General features: G+C 53.6%; 1 protein-coding gene across 6 annotated transcripts in view; it reads left to right on the top strand.

Annotated features, from left to right (window-relative positions):
* Window positions 1–12,579, top strand: part of CEP250 (centrosomal protein 250) — a 47,238-nt gene that overhangs the window by 32,856 nt on the left and 1,803 nt on the right. For all 6 annotated transcript variants that reach the window (XM_027558703.1, XM_027558702.1, XM_027558704.1 and 3 more), the window contains 9 exons: window positions 89–431; window positions 1,041–1,162; window positions 2,660–2,780; window positions 3,978–4,099; window positions 4,542–7,127; window positions 10,371–10,484; window positions 10,675–10,830; window positions 11,277–11,378; window positions 12,397–12,459. In XM_027558703.1, the coding sequence (XP_027414504.1) occupies window positions 89–431; window positions 1,041–1,162; window positions 2,660–2,780; window positions 3,978–4,099; window positions 4,542–7,127; window positions 10,371–10,484; window positions 10,675–10,830; window positions 11,277–11,378; window positions 12,397–12,459 (3,729 nt within the window). The remainder of the gene's footprint in view (window positions 1–88; window positions 432–1,040; window positions 1,163–2,659; window positions 2,781–3,977; window positions 4,100–4,541; window positions 7,128–10,370; window positions 10,485–10,674; window positions 10,831–11,276; window positions 11,379–12,396; window positions 12,460–12,579) is intronic.

Raw genomic sequence — 12,579 nt, 5'->3', positions numbered from 1 at the left:
CTGGGGATCGAGTGGGACTGGTCCCGGGAGGGTCCAGGGAGAGGGTGTCCACTCCCTGCTCGGAGTGACCATACATCTTCTCTGGCAGGTGGAATTACTGAAGCAGGAGGTGAAGGAAAAGGAGGCTGACTTCCTGGCCCAGGAGACTCAGCTGCTGGAGGAGCTTGAGGCGTCTCGAGTCACCGAACAACAGCTCCGAGCTTCCTTGTGGGCCCAGGAGACCAAGGTGGCCCAACTACAGCTGCGCCTGCGCAGCACAGAGAGCCGGCTGGAGGCGCTGGTGGCGGAGCAGCAGCCTGGGCACCAGGCCCAGGTCCAGCTGGCCAGCCTCTATTCTGTCCTGCAGCAGGCCCTGGGGTCTGCCTGCGAGAGCAGGCTGGAGCTAAACGGCGGGGGAGACTCAGCACCCTCCCTCTGGGGCCCGGAGCCAGGTGAGGGAGCCACCCAGGAGCTCAGGCCTTTGGGCAAAGCCAGGCCTAGCTCGCGGGGTGGAGGAGAAGGGTACAGTTCTCCAAGCAGTACTGCATCAAGGCCAAGGCCCAGCCTCTGGGATGGATTCAGTCAGAGTGTGAACCCCAGCTCTGCCATTTGCTAGACATGTGTCCTTGGGCAAGTGACCTCTCCTGTATGAGCTTGATTTTCTCAACTATAAAAGGAGGGTGTTATAAGTACCCACCTCTCAGGATTTTTCTGAGGAGTTAATGAAATGACAGAAATAAAATCACCCGCTCAGTCCCTGGCACTTGTTCACACGCTCAGTCGTGTCCAACTCTTTGCGACCCCATGGACTGCGGCACGCCAGGCTTCCCTGTCCTGGCACTTATTAAATGCCTAACAAATGATAGCTGGCATTTTCTAGTGCGCATCAAAGCGCCTGGCACCTAGGTATGCAGACCAGGGCACGATGAACAAACTGCTGAGGGGGACTCTTTGAGGAGAGGAGGGGTGGATAGGAAGGCCAGGGCCATGTCTGGGTGGTGTGGTGTGGCTATTTCATGTCAGAGTGCAGCCAGGTCAGGAGGCATTTCCTCCTTTTTCAGACCAGAATGGCGCTAGGATCCTCTTTAAGAGAGGGCCCCTCCTGACGGCTCTCTCAGTTGAGGCAGTGGCGGCCGCCCTCCACAAGCTTCACCAAGACCTGTGGAAGACGCAGCAGGCCCGGGTATGTGTCTCTGTTCTCCTTCCTCAGGCTCTTCACCTCCCCTGAAAAAGGCTCATGGCATAGTTTGACCTGTGTTATTTCTTCTTTAAAAAAAAAAAAATTATTTATTTGATGGTGCTGGGTCTTACTAGTTGCGGGGTGTGGGATCTAGTTCCCTAACTGGGGATTGAACCTAGGCATCTTGAATTGGGAACGTGGAGACTTAGCCATGCTAACCCCCTGGTGGTTCCTTAGACCACCAGGGAAGTCCCTGACCTGTTTTATTTCTGACATCAAGTTGGAATGAGTTCTGCCTCTATTGCTTACTACCTGGCAGCCGTGAATAAAGCATTCGGCTTCCTGGACCTTGGTTTCTTTAGTAAATTAGGGTACACTGTGCCCACTTCACCAGGTTTTGAGGATTAAATGAGCGAGGGACTCAGGTGAGCCCTGTAAACCGTGATACTCTGTGTAGATCTGGGATATTGCTTTACATCATTTTCCTCTCAGCCACAAATTGTTCTTGGTGCCAAGACCTCCAAGAAGAAACCAACAAATGGGGATCACTGAGATTTGAGGTTGCCGTTTATAGGAACATTCTAGGCCCAAGACAATATGAAATGTCCTCCAAATCCCACCTTATGGTGAACCTATCAGTTAGTGAAAATTGAGTGTCAATATGCACTCTGACGGAGAAGGCAGTGGCACCCCACTCCAGTACACTTGCCTGGAAAATCCCATGGACGGAGGAGCCTGGTGGGCTGCAGTCCATGGGGTTGCTGGGAGTCGGATACGACTGAGCGACTTCACTTCCACTTTTCACTTTAATGCATTGGAGAAGGAAATGGCAACCCACTCCAGTGTTCTTGCCTGGAGAATCTCAGGGACGGGGGAGCCTGATGGGCTGCCGTCTATGGGGTCGCACAGAGTCGGACACGACTGAAGCGACTTAGCAGCAGCAGCAGCACGCACTCTTAGCTAGGGATACAGAAAGGAGAAACACCTGCTCTCTTCCCTCAGGAAGGCTCATGACAGGGCTGAGCAACCCAGCTTTGTCCTGAGATAAAGCTGAGCTGCTAGAATTAACTAGATCAGTAACAGGTGCACATTCTGATAATAGGAGGTAGGGGCAGTGCAATCTGACTTGAGAGGGTCGGAAGAAAGGAAGCAGTGACCTTTGAGCTAAAATGTGAAGTGATTCAGGAAGAGGAGAGGGATCCTGGGCTAAGACTTCAGTAGGAGTTCTGTTTCAAAGACAGACGGGTCAGAAGGGGAAGTCAGGCTCCAGCCAAGTTGGGGCAGAGCCTGTCATCACTTCTGGGAGCCAGATGCACATGAATTCAGAGGTAAATAACCCAGCAATCTGAGAGTAGGTCCTCGATGGCAAACCCTGACAGAGCCTGAGGGACTAGAGGGCTCAGGCCCTGGACTGGGGCGACATCATGGAAGACGTGGAGCTTGAGTTCCACACACTTCCGGAAGACGTGGCACTTGAGTTCCACACACTTCCTTTCCCAGGATGATCTGCGGGATCAAGCCCAGAAGCTGGAACAGCGTCTCAGTGATATGGAAGCCGAGAAGAGCCAGGTCCACACAGAGTTGCAGGCTCTGCAGAGACAGCTCTCCCAGAATGAGGAAGGTGAGAAGCTCAAGGCAGGAGGGGTTTGAGGGGAAGAGGAATGGCAGACTTCACGGGTGGCGCTAGTGGTAAAGAATCCACCTGCAGTGCAGGAGGCTGGGTTTGATCCCTGGGTTGGGAAGATCCCCTGGAGGAGGAAAGGGCAACCCACGCTGGTATTCTTGTCTGGTGGATCCCATAGACAGAGGAGCCTGGCGGGCTATGGTCCATAGGGTTGCAAAGAGTCAGACACGACTAAAGTGTGAGGAAAGGCCCAGAGGGGTGGGATCGGCCTGGGAACCACTCTTTACTGCTTGCCCACAACTGCAAGAAGATACCCAGAGGCATCTCCAAAGGAGTGGTGAACCCCGTGAACTACTTTTCATGCTTTGCTTAGCCTTTGAGAGCCATCCTGGCAGAAGAGATTAGGAGGAACAGATTTGGTGAACTCAGGGAAGTTGCTGGCTAGGCTTCCATTTTTTCTGTCTGCAGGTTAAAAAAACTGGCTACCTAAGGCCTAGTCTCAAAGAACACCATAAAATTCTGTTATTATCATTTATCAGTGTTACTTATTTTGTCATCCCCAACTATTCTCAAAGTGATCAGCAGGATCCTGAGCTTATTTGGGAAATAGAAAAGGGGGGAACCTGGGGAGAATGTATCTGTGCTACAGTCAAGGCTGGGAAGGGTGTTGACCACCAGGAAAAGGAAGAGGAGTGTCTTCAGGCTCAAGGGTCAACTACAGAAGAGAAGAAGACAATATGGGGAGTGGATCTGGGTCTTAAAATGTCCCACAGGGCTCAGTGAGAGCCATACACAGAGCTGAGTTCTGGTGCCTTTTGCAGAAATGGAGGGCCCCCAGCAGAGCCGCCCTGGTCTCTAGGAACCTCTGCAAAATCCTAGAATTACTGGCTGAAAAGGACATCCCATGTCATGAAGCTCAACCCTGTCTGGAATCCAAGCTTGAGAACCTGTGTGATCGGGATGAGAAGTGTTGGCACAATTGTCAGGCAGCAGATGCAGACAGGGGTCTGGAAGCAGCAGAGAGCCTAGACAAACAGAGCAGTGGGCAGAAGGGTCATGTCTCTATGAAACTGGATGTAATTCTCTCCTTCTTGGCCTTTTCCTCCTTTGTTTCTGCTCCCCTTCTCCCATCTACCTGTACATCCCTCCTTTCCTCCACCCCAATCACGGGCCTTCCTCCATCTCTTCCCAAAGAGAAATCAAAGTGGGAAGGCAAACAGAACTCCCTAGAATCTGAGCTGATGGAACTGCGTGAAACTGTGGCATCCTTACAGAGTCGCCTCCAGCAAGCAGAGCTGCAAGGAGTGGAAGCCCAGGTAAGGTGGTACTGAACTGGGGAGGGGCCAAGGCTCGGGCTCCCATCCTAGCCCCTGGTCAAACCCCATGCATATATAGTGCCCAGCTTTCTTCAGCAGTGGCTCCATTTCTCTGGCTGTCCCCACAGCCCTGAGGACCATTATGAAGGCCTCAGTGAATCCTCCTTTAATTACTTTCTGAATTGAGGTTGAGATCTTTATCCCTTGACCTGAAGGACTAGAGTCTGGGATGGCTGATTTGCACCAGACTTTGAGCAGAGCAGAGCCTAAAAGTGTGGTCGGGATGTTCTTTTACAGCATCAGCCTAAGTAGAATGCTCAGTTCCTTTTGCTCACATCCTTGACAAGGCTGATACCACAGAGGAAAGAAAGAAAAGGCCCTTGTTAGAGCGACAGTTTGAGGGAAGCACAGCTTTAAGGTGGTTTTGTATCTCATTTTCCAGAATGAGCGCAAGTTACTGCAGGCAGCCAAGGAGAGCCTGACTGCCCAGGTGGAACATCTCCAAGCCTCTATCACAGAAGCCAGGGCTCAGGCAAGTGCTGCTGTGGCCCTGGAGGAAGATCTGCGGATGGCGCGCTCAGCCCTGAAACTGAAAAATGAGGAGGTGGCGAGTGAGCGCCAGCGAGCCCAGGCCCTGCAGGAGCAGGGTGAGCTGAAAGTGGCCCAGGGGAAGGCTCTGCAGGAGAATCTGGCTCGCCTGGCCCAGGCCCTCTCGGAAAGAGAAGGGGAGGTGGAGACTCTGCAGGGGAAAATTGAGGAACTGGAGAAGCAACGGGAAATGCAGAAGGCTGTGTTGGAAGTGCTGTCTCTGGACCTGAAGAAGAGGAACCGAGAGGTGGATCTACAGCAGGGACAGATCCAGGAGCTGGAGGAGTGTAGGTCTGTGCTAGAGCATCTCCCCGTGGCTGTTCAGGAGCGAGAGCAGCAGCTGGCCCTGCAGAGAGAGCGGATCCGGGAACTTGAGAAGGACCGGGAGACGCAGACGAGCATCCTAGAGCATCATCTCCTGGAACTTGAGAAGAAAGTCCAAGTGATCGAGTCCCAGAAAGGCCAGATTCAGGACCTGAAGAAGCAGCTGGTTACGACGGAATGCCTGGCCCTGGAGCTCGAAGAGAAGCGTCACAAAACGGAGAGCCAGCAAAAGGCGATAGAGGAGCTGGAGGGCCAGAGGGAAGCACAGAGGGTGGCTCTGACCCACCTAACGCTGGACCTGGAGGAAAGGAGCCAGGAACTGCTGGCACAGGGCAACCGGATCCAGGAGCTGGAGGGCCACAGCACTCTCCTGGCTAGTGAGCTTCAGGAGAAGGAGCAGGAGGCCATGGCCCAGCAAGACCAGATCCGGGATCTGCAGAGGCAGAAAGAGCGTCTAAGTCAAGACCTGGAGAGGAGGGAGCAGGAGCTAGTGCTGCTGAAGGAGAGGACGCAGTCCCTGGAAGATCAGAGGAGCCGGCAGACCAAGATCCTGGAGGAAGACCTGGAGCAGATCAAGCTGGCCCTGAGAGAGCGGGGCCGGGAGCTGGTCTCGCAGCGGCAGCTGAGGCAGGAGTGGGCAGAGGAAGGGAAGGGCCAGAGCAAAGCTCAGCGTGGAAGCCTGGAGCACATGAAGCTGATCCTGCGAGATAAGGAGAAGGAGGTGGAGTGCCAGCAGGAGCACATCCAGGAGCTTCGGGAACACAGGGACCAGCTGGAACAGGAGCTCCAGGGCCTTCACAGGAAGGTGAGTGAGACCAGCCTCCTTTTGACCCAGCGGGAGCAGGAGATTGCGGTCCTGCAGCAGCACCTGCAGGAAGCCCAGGACCAGGGGGAGCTGAAAGAGCAGGAGCTTCAGGGGCAGCTGGAAGAGACCCAGAGGGTCCTGGTGCAGAGGACCCAGGAGCTCCAGGCCCTGCAGCAGCAAGAGGCCCAGGACCAGGAGAAGAACGTGAAGGAGCAGGCAGACTCACTGCAGACCGCCCTGGAGCAGGCGCATGCTGCCCTGGAGGAGCGCCGGGCTGAGCTCGAGGAACACAAGGAACACGCGCGGAGGCTCCAGGAAGAGCTGGCAGTGGAGGGGCGGCGGAGCCAGGCCCTGGAAGAGGTGCTGGGTGACCTTCGGGCAGAGGCTCGGGAGCAGGAGAAGGTGCTGCGGGCCCTCCAGCAGCAGTGTGCCGATCAGGCCCAGGAGCATGAGGCGGAGGCCCGGGGCCTGCGGGACAGCTGGCTGCAGGCAGAGGCGCTGCTCGACGCCCGTGACAGGGAGCTGGAGGCCCTACGGGCAGAGGGCCAGGCCTCCCAACGGCAGGAGGAGGCTGCCCGGGGCCAGGCTGAAGCTCTGCAGAAGGCCCTTGGCCAGGCTCAGGCCGCCCTGCGGGAGAAAGAGCAGCATCTTCATGGGCAGGCCGAACTGAGCCGCAACCTGGAGGCCAGCACGGCCACCTTGCAGGCCGCCCTGGACTCCTGCCAGGCCCAAGCCCGGCAGCTCGAGGAGACCCTGAGGAAGCGGGAAGGTGAGATCCAAGACGGGGACCTCCGGCACCAGGAGACCGTGCAGCAGCTCCAGCAGGCGCTTGCCCAGAGGGACAAAGAGCTGAGAGAGCTGAGGAGGCAGGGGCAGCTGCTAGAGAAGTCTCTGGCCCAAGAGAAGCAGGAGCGCAGGCACGAGAGAGAAGGGGAAGAGGTGAGGGGCCTCCGGGAGAGCCTCAGGGAGCTACAGCGGACCCTGGCTCAAAAGGAAGACGAGCTCTTGGAGCTGCAGGAGGCCCAGCAAAGGAAGGATCTGGAGGACGCACCCCACAGCCACAAAACCTCGCCCAGGGAGGAGCCGTCTTCCCCACTCGACTCCTCAGGGCCCAGGCTGCAGCGGGAGCTGGAGCGACTGCAGAGGGCTCTGAGGCAGACAGAGGCCAGGGAGATCGAGTGGAGGGAGAAGGCCCAGCACCTGGCGCTGTCCCTGGCCCAGAGCAAGGCCAGCGTGAGCAGTCTGCAGGAGGCGGCCCTGCTCCTACAGGCCTCCGTGCTGGAGCGGGACTCGGAGCAGCAGAGGCTGCAGGTGAGTCACGTCGTGGCGGGTAAGACTCCGGGGCCATCTGCACCTCAGGGTGTAAGTAAAAGTGAGGTCACGGACACCTCAACACAGTGGAATCCCAGTTAGTGTGCTAGTGTGGGGTGGGAGGGGCAAGGCGACACCCACAGACTCTGCCCTCCCAGAGTTAACGGTCTAGTGGAAGAGCGATTATTGTGCCGTGCATGCAGCTCTTGGGGTTAGTGCTTAATTAGGATTAGTTTAGTGTGCTCTGAGCAAACTAGAGGGATGCCCCGCCTTTCCTGGGTCCCAAAAGGCTTCCTGGTAAAAGTGATGTTTGAGATTAGATCTGAAGGGACCAGTAAGGAAGTAGCCCAGCACAGGTAGGGGAGGGAGAGGAGAAAAGGAGGGGAGAGAGAACTAGAATATCAGTCAGGGAGTTGAGGCTGCCTGGGACGTAGAGCAGGGGGCTGGCAAGAGCAGAGAGGATGGCAGGGGCCCATCGTTTAGGGCTTGTCAGCATGTTGAGGACCTGGATGACCAGTGGGAAGCGGATGGAGGGTTTGGGCCCAGGGAATGACAGAATCAGATATATAATAGTTCATAAAGATGGCTCAGGCTGCCCTGTGGAGCAGCTGGAGATCTGGGGAGACTGAGTAGGAGGCTGTAAGTGGGAGTCAGCGGGGAGGTGGTGACCTGAGATAGGAAGTGTGGATGGAGACACGAAGAAATGACAAAGTAAAGACAGGGCCCAGGTTTCTGCTCACTGAGATAGAGGAGGGTTTGGGGAACAAGAGGGAAATAGTGCAGTCAGTTTGGAAACGAGTGACGTACCTGTGGGACCTGCAAGGGGACAGGTCCAGTGGGCGGGTCTGTAAACTGAGCTGAAGGTAAAGGATGAGATTGAGGCCAGCGGTAGAGACTTGGGAGATATCAACAGTTAGAAAAAGTGGGCTCCTCTAGGCAGGATGTTGAACGGCAGAGGAAGTGACCTTAGAGTATGACCTTTATCCTCAGGTCAGGGCCATGTCTTAGTCATGTTTGCACTGAGCACAAGGTCTGCACACAGTGGGTCATCAGGAGAGCTGGGTTTACTGCTGGACGTGGAGAGGTGTTATCTATTTTACCAAGAGGAGCCCAGCCCATTTTTCCTGATAAGTCGACTCTATATCCTGGTCCCTTGACTGGATGTGAGCACTGGAGAACCCCCTCCCCGACCTCAGACACACAGCCCTGCAGGGACTAGCCTTCCCAGAGCCCCCAAATCTCTGTTCTGGTTAAAATACAATATGCACACAAAGGGTTTCATTTATAAACTTTGGAGTCAAGTTCTTGGATTTGAAATACAGTTCTGCAGTTTAGTAGCTGTGTGACCTGGGGTAAGTGCTTTTTCTTCTCTGACTCGTTTTTCTCATTGATAAAATATGGAATGATAATATCAGCCCCATACAGCCATTTTGAGTCCAAAAAGCAATAATATGAATAAAGTGCACAAGAAAGAAGCTTTCAGTAAGTGGGACTCCTCTCCTATTTCTAGGCCTATTCTTACCGGCACAGAAAAAAGTCAGATACATAGGTGGGCGGGAAGGCACTTTCTGTACTTGGGAATTACTGAGCCGTGTTTACTCAGTAATGGAGTTCAGGTTGGTACCCCCATTCCCAAAATACTCAAGGACGTTTTTCAGAAGGAGCCCGCTTCATAGTAGCGTCACAGTATTTATTTGGCTGGGCCAGGCCTTAGTTGTGGCGTGTGGGATTAAGCCTGAGTCCCCTGCCTTGGGAGCGAGGAGTCTTAGCCACTGGACCACCAGGGAAGTCCCAGTAGCATTATTATTTAAAATTGAGGTATAGTTGATTTACAATGTTTCAGGTACATAGCAGAGTGTGTATATATATATATATATATATATATAACTGAATATACCTATATTCTTTTCCAGATTCTTTTCCCTTGTATTAATAGGTAATTATAAGATAGTGAATATAGTTCCCTGTGTAATACAAGCAAATCCTTGTTTATCTATTTTATATATAATAGTGTAGTGTATGTCTGTTAATCCCAAATTCCTAATTTATCCCTCTTCCCCCTTTCCTCTTTGGTAACCGTAAGTTTGCTTTCTGTATCTGCGAGTCTGCTTCTGTTTTGTAAATAAATTCATTTGTATCATTTTTTTAGATTCTAAGTATAAGTGATATATTTGTTTTTACCTGTCTGACTTGCTTTACTTACTAAGGCTGTCCATGTTGCTGCAGATGACATTGTTTCATTCTTTTTATGGCTGAGTAACACTCCATTATATATATTTACCACATCTTCTTTATCCATTCAAAAACATTCCATTGTATATAGTTACCATCTCTTCTTTATCCATTCATCTGTCGATGGACATTTATACAGTAGCATCAGTTTTTATTTTAAGCATTTTACATGCCAGGCACTGTTCTCTCACTTTCTTTTTCTACAACAACCCTGAGACGCAGGAACAGTTAATATCTTCATTTTATAGTTGAGGAATAACCCATAAAAGAGGTTAAGTAACCTGTCGGTGATCATCCAGCTCATGAAGGGCAGAACTTGGATTAGACCTAAGCAGTCTGACTTTCAAGCATGGCCTCGTACTCCTGAGTTTCTCCTCCCTCCCAGACGGCCACCACGCACAAGTAGACTATCTGCTTCTCTTCTAGAAAATAATCTAAACACTAGTCTTCCCATTTATCCAAAAAGGTTTAACCCCAGAGGCTTGATCTACGCTTTGTATTTTACAAAGGTGGTTGGGGTCTGGAGAGAGCTCCTATCTTGACCCAAGTCACATAGCCAGTAAGCGATGACACAGTTCCCACCTCTGCGTGATTCCTAGTGCTCTCAGTTGTCACTTAGCTTAGGCAAGATCTAAAATGAGACAGGTCCAGGCAGTTCCCTGGTGGTTTAGTGCTTGGGATTTCACTGCCATGGCCCTGGTTCAACCCCTGGTTGGGGAACTGAGATCCTGCAAGCCATGCAACATGGCCAAAAAATAAAAATAAACTGAGACAGATTTTAGTCCTAGACCACCGTGTATCCTTGGGAAGATCCTCCTCTGTTCCTTTGTTTTATCCGTCTGTAAAATGAAGGTTCTGCACTAGAATAGCTGAGAGGTGCCAAGAAAAATAAGACTATAAACCTGATGAGATTGTTGACGACGGAGGGTGGAGTGGACATGCAGATGTTACTCTCACTTTCTGAATGTGCAGTCACCATGATGTGACTTGCTCTGCACCTTGATGTCCCAGGACGAACTAGAGCTCACCAGACAAGCTCTGGAGAAGGAGCGACTCCACAGCCTGGGCCTGACCAGCCAAGCAGAACAGGGGCCTGGAGGAGAGCCCGGCATCCGGTTGGGAGAGGTGAGCTGGGGGCCTGGAGAACAGATGGCCTGGGAGGGAGTGCCTGTCCAGGGGCTTGTCCCCTTCCCCTGAGAGTTGGGTCCCTGAATCGCACACCTGCCTGGTTCATCCTTTGCCCTCTGTCTAGCTCCCCCACCTTCCCCTGTCTCAGGGGCTGCCCTGGTGAGCTTGACAGGTCTCTTTCCTTCAGGTCTCAGAGGTGAAGATGGAGCCGAGTCCTGAGGCAGAGGAGAAGCAGCGCTGGGAGCAGAGGCTTGAACACCTGCAGCGAGCGGTGGCGCAGCTGGAGGTTGACCGGAGCCGGCTGCAGCACCACAACACCCAGCTGCGGACCACCCTGGAGCAGGTGGGTGACTCCAGTCCTTGGCTCCTGCCCCCAGTCTGAAGAAAGGTGCACATCTCCACTTCTCCTGCAGCCCCCGGAGCGGGGGGTTTGGAAACGATAGCCCAGGACCAGATTTGGCCTGCTCTCCATTTCTGAAAATAAAGTTAAGTGGGGATGCACCAGTATTTGTGACAAAGATTGAATGGCCCACAGTGCCTGAAGTTCTACAGAAGACTTGCTGTTCCTGCTTGGAAGCCCAGGAGGCTGGCCCCACGTCCTCTGTTGCAGCAGCACTGTGCACTCAGGGCTGTCCCAGCACAGACTCTCCTCCACGCAGTTCAGCTTCTCACGACCCCTTATGTTCACACCACACCCCTCACACCAGCCTGCTCCCCAAAAAGGCAGCTCAGCTGCAGCCCAGAGCCAAGCCCAAGCCCTGGGCTCTCACTCATACCCAATCTCTGCAGGTGGAGCGAGAGCGGAGGAAACTGAAGAGGGAGTCCATGCGCGCGTCGAGGGCAGGGGTCCTAGAGAGCAGTGGAGCCACAACACCGTCCCCCACACCCCAGGTTTGTCCATTTTCATTGACTGCAGCTTCCGGAAAGCCCAAGCCCGGCCACCAGAAACAGTCCTCTGCAATGTGTATCCAAGGCAAGAAGCCAATTCAGTCAGTCCAGAGGGCCCGTCCTGACCAGGCTCTGCCCCGCCTAGCACTGTCCCTGACCCAGGAAAGAGGCCCAACATCAGTGACTGGGCCTTGAATCAAGGCTGGCAGCCCTGCCTTCTGAGCAGCCTTTGCTGATGTTCAGTCCATCTGCCCCAAGACCAGTGCTTCAGGCTCCTGGGAGCAGAGCTCATGGGTTTCTGGTCTCTCCCAGTGTGTGGTGCTTGCCACACCCCGATGTACCTAGGGGCTCAATAGCAGCTTTGTGGACCTCTTAGACTTCCTTGCCCTTTGCAATACTGAATTAACAAGATATGGGTCCAAGGTGTTTCCTGGTGGTCGTTTGGTCACTAAGTCGTGTCTGACTCTTTGCAAGCCCAAGGACTGCAGCACGCCAGGCTTCCCCATTGAGTCAGTGATGCCATCCAACCATCTCATCTTCGGTTACCCTCTTCTCCTCCTGCCCTCAATATTTTCTGTGGCCAGAAAGATTTAGGGGAAGACACCGCAAACCACTCTTTTGACTGAGTTATGCTCATCAGTCGACAGTCCTGGAGCCTGGCAGGCAGGGACTGTCCCTAGTGGCTGAGCACGTCCCAGCCCTCCATCCCCCTTCCTTTAAAGAGAGCTTCCCAAGGGCAGGGCCCTTGTCCCACTTCCCCTCTGCATCCTTCACGCGCTGCCCGGGACCAGCACGAGGCAGATGTGCGGTGTACTTTAAATGAGGTGCCTCAAAGAAGCCAATCCCATCCAAACCTCTGGGACATTTGGCATCAAGTCTCCATGGGCGTTGCCCATTGGTTTGGTTTAGACCCTCTGAGGCCTCTCCTGCCCCCAGGCCCTGGTGCCCCAGGATTGTGGGAGGCCTGCACAAACCCCGGATGGAAGGCCTGTTCCCCTGGAACAATATTTGTCTCCCCCAGGATGGAAGAGGAGGACAGAAAGTCTCCTCGGATGCCACGCACATGGCTGAGCTGCAGAAAGAGGTATGTTCCAGAAGGTTCCATCTTCTAAGGCTCTTTCCCTCCCTGGTACTCGGACAGCAAGGCTTTGGTGTCTGCTATGTGCTTGGTCCCTTGTGCCTGTCCAGCAGGGAGGGGAAGATA

This window comes from Bos indicus x Bos taurus, chromosome 13 (assembly GCF_003369695.1).
Source record: "Bos indicus x Bos taurus breed Angus x Brahman F1 hybrid chromosome 13, Bos_hybrid_MaternalHap_v2.0, whole genome shotgun sequence".
Lineage (NCBI taxonomy): Eukaryota > Metazoa > Chordata > Mammalia > Artiodactyla > Bovidae > Bos > Bos indicus x Bos taurus.
The sequence above is the reverse complement of the archived record's forward strand: the minus strand, read 5'-3'. Positions and strand labels throughout refer to the sequence as shown.